Source organism: Molothrus aeneus, chromosome 6, assembly GCF_037042795.1.
Source record: "Molothrus aeneus isolate 106 chromosome 6, BPBGC_Maene_1.0, whole genome shotgun sequence".
Classification (NCBI taxonomy): domain Eukaryota; kingdom Metazoa; phylum Chordata; class Aves; order Passeriformes; family Icteridae; genus Molothrus; species Molothrus aeneus.
Window position 1 is genome coordinate 30,342,174 of NC_089651.1, and position 12,392 is coordinate 30,354,565.

Genomic DNA, 12,392 nt, shown 5'->3' on the forward strand with positions numbered 1-12,392 from the left:
TTTTCTGACATGTTTGAAATTTTTCAGTGGACTCAGGAAAAGAATGAAATTCTGTAGCTTAATAAACATGAACTAGTAATTAAGACATACAAATGTAGAGAAATTTTGCACATTAGAGCTTCTTTATATGATTCAATCTATAACAGGTCTGAAAAGTAGCTGATTCTGTGACTGCAGGAATTGTTCTGGATGTTCTGGATCTGAAGCTAATTCCCAGCTACTCTAAAATAAACAGTTCTTCAACATGACTACGGGAAGAGAACTATATTTTGGTGCTGCTATACTATTTAATACTGACTCCAGGTATGAATAAATAAAGTACTACTTGAAGCACACATATTCAATAAAGAAAGCTAAGACAAATAGGTAATTCTACTGAAAGCCAATGTTCAGCTTGCAGTTTACCCCAGTCTGTCTTCTCCAGAGTTGACTTGTTGATGGGTCTATTTTGGTACTAATAAAAATGCTCAAAAGAAGTTTTTGCCCTGAAGTTTTTGACCTTCCTACGAAAGTGTATCTTCCATTTTTGAAAGGATTTTAGTAACTATGATGTATTTGAGGGATTTTTAATATCCTAAGCAACCAGGTTGCTTCTTCCTTAGTTAAAATGTCTCACTCTTGAAGCTGCAGCATGCTGTTAACTACCAGGGTTCGTAACCAAAATGTAAACTAAAAATAAGACATGCTAGGTCTGCATTATCCACATGTTTTGCCAAGACTATACACTTTAAACAATGAGGGTAAAAGGTAATGAATATATGAAAATATTCTGGTATCCTGATTAGTAATTATCTGAAAACCACTGCTGCATTGTGCTGAGAAGAACCCAGGAGGATACAGTAGATTGATGTACCTTAGGAACCAGGATTCATCCTAAGGCAACTAGGGCCACTTTCTACTCAAATACACATTATAATAGCATCTCTTTTTACTAAACATGATTTTCTGTAATCCTGGAATGTACATTGAAAAAAACTAAGAGGAAATTAAACCTAGCAATAACAATTGAAACATTGGAAATTTTAGCAGGAACAAGTATCGAACTACATCTGTGTGTATTTTTAAAAGAAAAAGCAAGAAACCCTAACAGTGCTTGGAGTGTGATCTCACCTATGTAGATCATCCTAACAATTTGAAACATTCTTTGCACTTTTCTGTGCTCTTCAACCTAATCACAGCTAAACAGCCATGCCAAAGCACTTCCTACTTACTCAAACAAGTTCCTAGGAAGAATAAACTTCAGCTATGCAAACTTCAAAAATAAAAACAAAACAAAATTCACTTGGAAATTTAGCGTATGCATTCAAACTTTAAAAATACATTCACACACTTGCCATATTTCACTTTGATGACCACCTTAAGGAGAAAGAGTAAGTTTCAAGAAGAAAAAAATATTATGCACTCAAATGAACACAAAATACCTACACTGTGGATACCAATACAGCTTACTAAAACACACCTTCACCAGCATCTTATTAATAGCTAAGAATTTCTGGTAAGGAATCTGATTTTTCTTTTACTGATAAATATTGAACATAACTACTGAAAAATTTCTAACAAAAAAAATTGACAAAAACTTCTTGCCAACTCCTCCTGCTCCATTCTGCTAATGTGCTTACTTCACATAGCAATTCTATATTGAAAAAATAATAGACTGAAAACATAAATATTAATTAGATTTATCATTAATTTGTAACTCATTTGATCGTGTGGATGTCAATGTACACATTTCACATTAAAGTGGTGGATCATGACAGATAATTTTTTGTTAGCAGTAAGCATAAGAAATTACTGAAATCAGTTTTTTTTTTTGTCACAGAAACAACTTTCATCAGCATTTTTTTTCCCAAAAATGTTTTAAGTATTTTCCTAGGCTATTTCATTTCAGAAATTCTCTGCAACTGGAATATTTATATTTACATAAATTACATGTGTTATTCTTTCTACATTGGGAATATTAGGTCTTTAGATGAATATCTACTTATGAATGATAAAGACAATAGCTTTTCATAGGAGACAGAGTAACAGAAAGTGACCAACTAGCAGAATTAAATGCACCGTTACAAAGAAGGTGTTAATGGACGGAGCAGTGGATAGGTGAGATGACTGTTTTGCTAGACTTGAAAAAATTCTGAAAAGTAGCCTTGCTTTCTCATTTTAGCTGTAAAATAGAGCCTATAGACTTTTATTACACAGGAATCAAAAGTTATCTATTTCAACTACAAATATGTAAGGATCTAACTTACTACTGAGGGTTTTGTCTGGTTCAGTGTAACTAAACAATGGATAGCTAGGGAAGGGAGAGAAAACAAGCAAGTAGAGAGAGACTTTCTCTTAAGCAAAATGTAAGGAGTGAAGGGAATGAAGCAGCAAGATGGAAAAAACCCCACACTTTCATCTTAGAAGTACTATAACAAGTTCCTTAGGATCATTTATGATCAAAGATAACACTGGAAGAAACTTTGCACATTGAAGTGAAAGAACTGAACATCAGTGAGACTGATGATCTTGCAAAGTGAAATACTTTGAACATCTCTTGTCACTGAAATGAATTCCTGGTGATAATTAAAAACCTGTCCTTGGTCTGCTAAATCTACTTCCTTTGACTTTGACATGCAACATTGCCAAAAATTAAGTACTGATTACATCATATATGTATGGGAGAAGTGAAGACTTCAACTTGAAAACTGCAATTTTCTTTTATGCTCATATGAACCCCTTAGGAGTAGAACAAAATTCAAAGTTTGAAATAATGACTCAGTCATTTATTCTGGATATATTCTTTTGAGTTGTCTGAATTTATAGATCAAAGGTTTTATACTGTAAGCTTAAAAAACCCCCAAGAATCAACAGTAATGCAAACACTAAAAAAATTCTCCATATTTCTAAAAGTATTTTACCCTAGGTACCCCTACTGCTTTTGTGTCTGAAAAGAGCATTGCATTTTACTTAATGAAAATGCCAACCCCAAACGCAGACAAAAACATAGTGAGATCTTACAATCTGAGCAGCTTCTGGAATGACAAGAAAAACTTGTAAACCACACTGTGTCATCCTAAGCTTCTGTGAGTATTCAGCAAATTTATCTAATCATGTTAAGAAAGCTGTGTAACTTTTAAACAATCAAAACTATATTGAACAAGATAAAAATATGGCACAATCACTATAAACTTTATGGCTGAATGATTGAAAAGGGAGGAATGTTAGTGCAGTTTTCCTCTGAGTAAAACTTGATTGCCACTATATGTGAATCCACCTACTACAAATATGGTTTAAATGCTCTTTGTGCAGTGGTCGATGTTCTTTGAAACTCAAATACAATTATAGAGAACAAGAAAGGTGTTCTACAGAGATTTATTAAAAGCTAACAAAAGCTGGTTTGCTTACTCTTGGGGATGTACCTAATCACTGACATAGAGTAGTCCCAATGGCAATTTGTCTTAAAAAGTTCCTACCTACCAAGAAATATAATGACTTCTTTTAACAGAAAATTACATTTATGAAAACTGATTGAAATATCCAGGTTCCAACTCAATATTTATCATTCAGTACTTTGTTTGAAACAGAGATTTTCAGAAAACATGGATGATAAGTTGTAAACAGTAAAGCAAATTTGCAATTAAATGTTGTATTTTGTCTACATGATCTGGTTGTATACATAAACAGCATTAGGTTTTCCAAAATATGATAATGAAAATGTGCATTAGTAATCAGGAGCATTAGTAACCTGTTCTCCCATACCTTTTCTCCAATATGCTCATGCATTAGTAACCTGCTACTTACATTCATTTAACAGAGGTGCTCCCGTCATTGCAGAAGCTTGATTTTTTTTTTTTTCCTGAGACACACAGAGCTTTGTGTTATTTAGCAAATTCAGTAAAAGAGATGTAAGGGTTCATGTACACTTAGGACAAAAAAAATGCAACAAGAAAACGGTACAACAAAATAAACTGGAATATGCAGTTGACAAAGAAATATAGTGCCACGTGCTCTGTGGCTAGACCAAAAATAAGCATAATCAAAGAAATAATTTTTTTCCCCTGCCACTTCCTTTTCTTTGCTTCATGTCATATATCCATGTTTTGGAGCCCTGAAATGAGTTCCTAAACCAGCAAATGAGCATATTGAAAAGATACACACAGATTAAAGAAACAAAATCAATAACCTCAGAACATCACCTGGATGCTGAATTCTATTTATTTTTATTCTCATTACTGTGTGGGGAAGAGGCCAGTATAAATTTAATTCATATTGCATTACTAGAAAGCCAGGATCCAAAAGGAAAAACAGAGCAACTGAAGACATTTAGACACATTGATAATCTCGAAGAATCTGAATGAACCACATTTCTTGATAAATTCAGATGATGTTTGGAAACTTGGGGATACTGTAAATGACTGAACAAAAATATAATGAGTAGTTTCTTTGTTTTTTGAAAGTAATATATAAAATGAACCAAGAACTATCTAAGTGGTAAAGAAGCTTATGTGCAAAATCCAACCTCTAAGTAATAGGAATAGATGCCATCTCCTGTCAAGTTTACTTTCCAGTATGTTTTTTTAAATTTTTCCCTATATCGGCTTGTAACAAACCACCATCAAGTACACCACAGAAAATCTCATCTAACTGGCTGTTGCATGGCAATTCCTGTTATAAAAGTGGTGTGGTCTCACACATTTTGAACAAAACCTGATTTTGCAGTCATATGTGAAAAGCAGGTCTCAACATGAAATACCAAAGCATGATCTAATTATGAAATGAGCTCACCTCCACTAATTGCCCAAACACAGTTTCAGATTTTCAATCTGTTTCAAACTTCTAGTACATTCCTTCTATAACCTCTGAATCTATCAAGAGAGTTTAGAGGACTACATTCTGCTTCATAGCAGATAGACTTTTCTCCTTCCCACTGTGACAAACTTCCTGAAAACATATAGGTATCACCTAGAGCTATTTTCAGCAGAGCTGTCTCTTACTTATGCCTGTTACTTGGTCACCTTTGGTTTTCTTTGGACAATTTTGTTTTATCAACGGGCATAAGGCTCAGTGCAGTTTCTCTGTTTTGTCTTGCTCTTCTGCTCTGAGCATTGTAATGTAAAAAGTTCCATGTTTTTATTTTTAAGCTATCAGACAAGATACAATTTTTTAGGAAAAAAGTGAAGGAGATGCTTACAGATAGAATTCGCTGAACAATCTCTAAGAAAAGCAGACTATGTAATGGAGCTCAAGTTTGCTGTCCATCAGAATAATTTTGATTCTATTACAGTGAAGCTAAGTAGTGCATAAAACAATCCCATAGGTTAAACCAAAATATTTCTATGGGTGGTCGCCCATAAATCTTGTTTGCCGACAGAAAAGAATGAGACAGTAGGAGAGAAGAACTAGCAGATGCTGGTAATCATTTTAGCAAGCAGAATAATCTTCAAGGATCATGAGTTAGATAAGGAAGAATGTTATTATTTGCCATCTGCTACTGGTTTATTATTATGTCAGCATCTGGTGCCACAGAAAGATCTCTGTGATGTGAACACACAAAGCAAATTTAGACAGTTTTCTTCTGCTGAAAGGAATTCTGCTGAAGGTAAACATTACAGGCCTTGCCACTGGTCAATTTGCTTAGCTTTTGATGTATGCTATTTAAAGCCTGATAAAAAGTAAACATATAGAGTTCACCTCAGTGATTAAATAGTATAGTCTAATCACTAAGAACTGAATAATAATCCCACAAGGTTGGCATTAAAACTTTCTATTAAATTTTGTCTGGTTTTTGTTTCCAAATGTCAGGCAGCAAATATCTAAGTTTGAGCAAAGCCGGTTGGTTTGAAAGTCTTAAACTGAACAATAATAAAGTGGGGCACAGATCTGCCCCAGCCCAGGCTAGAAGTTTGCACATATATTTTTTTTATAAAATACTGTTTGCTTAATGTTGTTACTCAGTGGCAGGACTATCTATGTTCCTGGGGATACTGAAGGACACTAAATACATTCAAGGTGCTAACATTTCATATTCATGACAGGTATTGCAAGAGATAACATGAAACTTCAGTAACCATAAGGTGTTGGTGGACCCACAGGTTAAACTGTGCACCAGTACATGTGGAAGCAGCTACACTGTCCTGCATTTATCTGTTATATAGAATGACACAACCCTTGCATGCGAACCAACCTTGTTCAGCAGAGGCAAGACATGAATCTGATAGATTACAGGGCTGAGCATGGAGCTTGCAAGGCATAAATGTACTTACTTTTGGTGTTGGGCAGGATGCAGTGGAGAGGCGAGAGGTGGCTTGGGCACGAGGAGATTCTGAAGGAGTAGTACTGAGGGAGGCTGTATCACGTGGGAGAACCTGAACACCACGAGAGATGATGGAATCTGGAATCTTAAAAAGAAGAGAGATGGAATTAATAGCAAAAAATATACTGTATGTGAAACTTAAAACCCTACCTCAAAAACACAGGAATACCCCACTCCTCAGTTTGTACACCTCCTCATACTCAGTATTTGGCAGTGGTTAATGGCATACTCTCCTAATTTCAGTAACAAATGCCTAAGAAATATATAAGGTCACATTCTAATTGAAGTAGCACAGAACATACTAGTCTTTCTGAAAAAACTATGAATCAAACATACTACAACAAGAAAGAATAAGAAAATAATGGTTTCCTCTTAAATCTTTGTTTCAAACTCAACAATGATTTCTACCATGGCATGAAGGGAGGTAGACTTTCCATTCACTAACTAGGGGGAAATACTCTGAAAAGAAAACCATTTGCTAGAAATTTACTGAAGCCCTCTAAAGAAATGTCATGCAATGAGAAAACTTCTCACAAGAAATGTCATGCATTGAGTAAATACTCTTTATTCCATGAAGACTTTATTTCAGCTACAAAAATTCTAAATGTAAGGCTTGTGCTGCAAAAGCTACAGGAATGAGCGAAGGCAAAAGCATTAGAAACCACTATCCAAAGCCAACACCTGGTTTAAAATACACTCTGTGGGGAAAAATAAAAATTCAGTCTTTTTTTACTTTCCACATAATATATTCAAGTACCAGTTAGGGAAGCATATCCCTCCTGATGAACAACTGGCAAACTAGTAACAATGGACGAGGAAAAGGCTGGGGAAATCAACAACTTTTTGCCTCAGTCTTCACTGGCAACCTCTTCTCCCATACTTCTTGAATGGATGGACCTTAAGCCAGAGGGACGATTAAGCCCCACACTAAGGGATGATCAGGTTCCTGACCACCTGAGGAACACGAACATACATGAGTCTGTGGGACCTGATTACATGAATCCCAGAGTCTTGAGGGAATTGGCTGATGTAGTTGAGAAACAACTGTCCATGGCATTAGAAAAGTCATGACAGTAGGATGAAGTCCCAGGTGACTGGAAATAGGGAACACTGCATCCATCTTTAAAAAGGGTAGAAAGGAGGAACTACTGACCTGTCAGCCTCAGCTCTGTGCCTGGGAAGATCACAGAACAGATCCTCCTACAAGCCCTGAGAAGGCATGTGGAGGACAGGGAGGTGATTTGAAGCAGTCAGCGTGACTTCACTGAGGGAAAATCCTGGGAAAATTCTATCACAGCTAACCAGAAAATATAGACATTCAGATCTTTGAAGGAATATATATACACATGCATATTTTAAGATCTTTCTCCTCATTAAGAATTTCTTCATTCAGCCTGATGTTCATGTTCTAAGAGGAGCATCAGAAGAACCCTCGTGTCTGGGGAAAGTGTCAGTAGCAGACAATAAAAGGAAGCAAGAAAGGAAGATCCAATGACAAGCCAAATCATGAATGTTGGGAATTTCCAGGCAGGATTTTTTAAATAAATGGAGATGTTGTTACCCAGTCTGCATCTAGGCACTTTGAGCATTCTTGCCAACTAAGACTTTAGGGCAGATAGAAGCCACTGGTAAGTATGGCTTCCAGGAACAAGCCTGAATCCTAGCTTAAATAGGTTACATTTACATGTAACATGTAGCTGTTACATTTTTAAGGACATTAAGAGAGCTTCGTTGCTTGTCTCAGTATAGTTAAAATGACCAATCCTTATACTTGTGTCATTAAATACATGTCACTTCCCACTTCCTTGACTTCCTTGGTTCCCCTCCACAAATAATGACTATGTCTAACTTGGCAACCTTGACCTAGAAACACTGCGTTACACCTAGGAGATCTTATTTCACCATATACCACCCTCCTCCTGCTAAGAGTTTCTTTTGTTTCTAACTTGTTTATAAGTTGTGTGAAACCAGATTTTGTTCTCAGAGCGCCACAAACTGCCTCCTTTCTGCTCTACCATGTTTCTAGACTTTTTTTGCCAGTCAGTTTCTATCAGCTCTCCTCAGAGGATCTTTCAAGGCTAATACCTGATGCTACAATGTCCACTGTAAAATTCTGAAGTCAGCAGAGTTTCTTCTCACTGTGGACAGCTATGCTGGGGATATCTTCCTCTTCAGAAGCAGAGTCTAATTGGCCTCTACATGGAGTATTCTGACTTGCAAATCACATCTCAGAGATGTATCTTAGAGGTAAACTGAATCAATAATATTCCAAATGCTCAAATGGTTTGTAATAGAAGCATGATTTCCCTTCTGTTTACTTTTTCTCCTGAAATCCCATCTTAAATTCATTAAAGCCCAAAACCAGCTGACAGTCCCCAAGTTTTATATTGGCATAGATACTCCCTACAACTTTCAATGCTTCTTTTTAATGTCTATGGCTAAGGAAAATACAGCAAAAAATATAGTTTCAAAGGTCATAAAATAAAAAAAGACAAAATGAAAGAAAGAATAGCTTCAAGTCTTCAAATAAGGTAAATAAGGTACCTTTTTACTACTTTCCTTTGATAAAAAGCTGCATGCATCTTGATATGATTGTGTATGGGTCTATTACCCCTTTTATGTACTCCTAGACCCCACAACATGAATAACAACATTGCTTTTGGAAATGATATCATGATTCACTTCTCCCTAGGTTTACTCTGGGTACTCCAGAGTACCAGATACTTCATACCAGATACTCATACCCTTCAGGCAAGAAACATTTTTATTTCCCACCATATTGAGCAATCATTGCTTCTACAATTTTATCTGATATCACCTTTTTGTAATAAAAACCTCTCTCTGCGATAAACTGACTGATACAATCCCAGTTTTCCCCTGACCTGCATGTGTAGTATTAATTTTTGCCTGTGAGAAAATTAAAATTTAAGTAAAATTTCAGCCATGATATTAATCAGAAAAGAAGCTGAAGATAAAGGGAAAAGATGATCACAGGCACTTAATTTCAGTAAGAATTATTTCCAAATCACTACCTTTACATAAAGTGTAATTATCAGAAAATAATTAATATATAAACCTATCTAGATTGTAGAGCAAAATTTCTCACTGAGAGCATAAAGTTAGGTCACAGTTACAAATTTTGCTCTTTTTCTAATATGAAAGTGGAATGTGCTCTATTGCTAGATAAATTAGCACTAATATTTTCTTTGAATCACTACAACCTGCTGAATTTTGTGAATCTACTAGAATGTCTATTCCATTAACAGAAACATATAAAAAAAATAATGTGACATGGGGAATTTCTCATTTTTCTCACCTACATTTAGAGAGTTTTTGAATTTTAATATTAAAAAATTAAATTTAGGCAATATAATCCTCTAATCAAGCCAGCTTCTTGTTAACTCTGTTAAAGAGTTAATAAACCCATGAGAAATTTCTGTGTGTCCTGGTGCACAGAAACCTGGAATAAAGAAGGGCAGGAACATTACTGTATTTTAGATAGATTGTTCTTTTAACTTTCACTAAGGCACACTGAGGATTTATGATTTGTCTCCCTAATATTTTTATTAATTTTTCATTTTCAAATAAATTGAATACAGAGCAGATATCTCAAAACTTTAAATGGAGTACAATGAAATTCTTAGTTCTTAGTGAAAATTGTTTCTGTTTGTACTAGCTGGAGTGGAAAACCTGTTGCAACATACTGACAAAGACAGAAAGAAAGAGAAACGGATTAAAGTGATGGAGAAAGATATTCACCATATCCATCAGTCATGGCTTCTACAATTTTTATCTGACCTGGCCTTTCTCTGGTGTACTTTTGTTTTGGTTTAAATATTTCTGTTTTCATATCAGAGAACTTTGACAAGATCATTGATAAGAAAAAGGAAAATATATGAGTTCTTTGTTCTCTTTTACTCAGAACTGAAACAAATATTGACAATAATGGTGAGGTAAGAAAACACTCTGTAGATGGCAATTATTATGACTTTTGTACAAGAGAAAAAAATGCCTTAAAAACATACAAAAAGGACAGCTTAAAAACCCCAATGACCTGTCAAAAAACTAACCACTTTCTGCTTTGAATTTGAAGATCTGATTTGGATTATATAATGCATAAAACAATAGCTCAAGAGTCATCTGCAAAAGAACACAGAAACATGTATGACAGTTTAACAGTGTTCTTCCTAGAGGCTAAATTAACTGTTCTACTGGTACTGAGGAATTTGGCGCAAATTCTAGTTTAGTGACCTCAACTCAAAAAAAACCCCACCAAAAAACAACAACAAAAAAACCACCCAACCATGTATATGTACTATATAGCTTTATCATCAGGTGTATGAACTTTAAAGTTTTCACATTTCCTAAGTGACTTTCCAAGAGACACAGAATCATGTTTTAAATACAGAGGCATTAGGCTATTTGATTGATGGTTTAAATTACTATTTGCCTAAGGGAACAGATCCTTTATTACCATTCATTGGAATAGTTTTCTACTATTCACCAAAACCCAGTAATTTATAACAAGTCCATTGCTTCCTGACTCCCAGAGTCTTCTGTTTTTGAGAAATTCTACTTCTACACAAGAAGCAAAAATGAGGCAGAAACTGCAAGTCATGAAAGCAAACTATGAACACCCAGTGCAAATGCTGTATTATGTTAAGAAAAAAACTGAGAGAAAAGCAGCAAAACAAGACAAAGAGGAAAAAGGTATCATTTCATAGCTCTAAAGCAGTAATTTTAGGAGATTATTTTAATTATATTCAATTATTGAGTATATTTGATGATAAAACCAGTGACTAATGAGAAACATAGGCTTTATAGCAATTATTATATCTCAGCAGATAAATGATTCAAAGTGACAACACACATGACCTTTACCTTGTTTAGCCCTTTATCTTAAACAGATATTTTCTGTAACATGGGCTCTCAAAGACAGCACTGATGTGTCTTTGTTAGAAGAAATAAACAGCTTTGTCTGTGCATACATAGACTAGGAGGCAGGCAGAGCATTTCTGGTTAGTGTTAGTGCAAAAGCCTCTTGGAAGTGTCTCTTACCAGTTCTTCTGCACTGCCTGCTGTGTGATGGCAATAACTGATGAGACCAGGGATGGGCTGTTGACCTTTAGCCATGATAACAGCTGGACTGGTATAGGATGGATGCTTCTAATGCACAACACATAACAGCCATGAATAGAGTGACAGGAAAACATGAAACTGTACAAGCAAATGACCAAAAATAAATGAGGTGAAAACAACTGTGATACCAAAATGCCAAGCTCATATGAACACAGCCAGCTGAAATCTCAGGTTATTTCCTGCCTTTAAAAATGGCACATATTATTTATCTTTGCCTACATCAAAAGAAATTAAACAATTTAAAATTTGCATAATAAAAACTGATACTTGCAAATGATAATTACCTTAATTCATCCCTGCAAAGACATATGTAATCAGGATTTTCTGTATATTGGGAGATGATCTCCAGCTGCAGCTGTCTTAGAAATGTCAAGATGTCTCAGACCTGAATTCACATTTCTGGAGTTAGAATGTTGCTGCTTTGGTTTAGAAATTGTTTAATATAATTTTGAGATACTTAGACTTTCAGTTCTCATAGTAGGAATTAAAACCACAACTTTTGGAGTAGATATGGAATAACGCAGTTTGGAAAAAACTGTTTCCAAACACACAGGGATACATTATCTTTCCATTCAAAAACTGAATCCATAAAACTGAGGTAAATATTTATATATTGTTTCAAATAGTACAAAAATTCTGGGGAAGATATTTAAAATTTGAATTCAAATAATTTACAAATTATTTACAAATTTCAAATTATTTATTTTTTCTTCTTTTGAAGTTTGTGATTTATTATTTTAGTTTGAGTAATGCTGATCTATGATTACTGGTTAAAGCAAGGCTATAAAGACCTTATGATATTTAGTTTGTTGGCAGAATTTCACATCTTTTATGCAGACATGCACATTGGAATACAGTAATCAGGATCGTTTCCTACTTAAATTGTTACCTGTCTGTCATACTTTTACCAGTTTTCAGAAACTAAAATTTTAATTTCAAATTAGATACTATGGCTTGC

At 34.8% G+C, this 12,392-nt stretch overlaps 1 protein-coding gene across 21 annotated transcripts in view; it reads right to left on the reverse strand.

Moving 5' to 3' along the window:
* The window catches only part of GPHN (gephyrin), a 271,026-nt gene that overhangs the window by 84,240 nt on the left and 174,394 nt on the right, over positions 1–12,392 (reverse strand). For 12 of the 21 annotated variants that reach the window (XM_066551463.1, XM_066551471.1, XM_066551451.1 and 9 more), the window contains 2 exons: positions 11,354–11,461; positions 6,246–6,380 (listed from right to left, as the gene is read on the reverse strand). In XM_066551463.1, coding sequence (XP_066407560.1) covers positions 6,246–6,380; positions 11,354–11,461 — 243 coding nt within the window. The remainder of the gene's footprint in view (positions 1–6,245; positions 6,381–11,353; positions 11,462–12,392) is intronic. The other 9 variants (XM_066551468.1, XM_066551466.1, XM_066551464.1 and 6 more) reach the window with 1 other exon arrangement.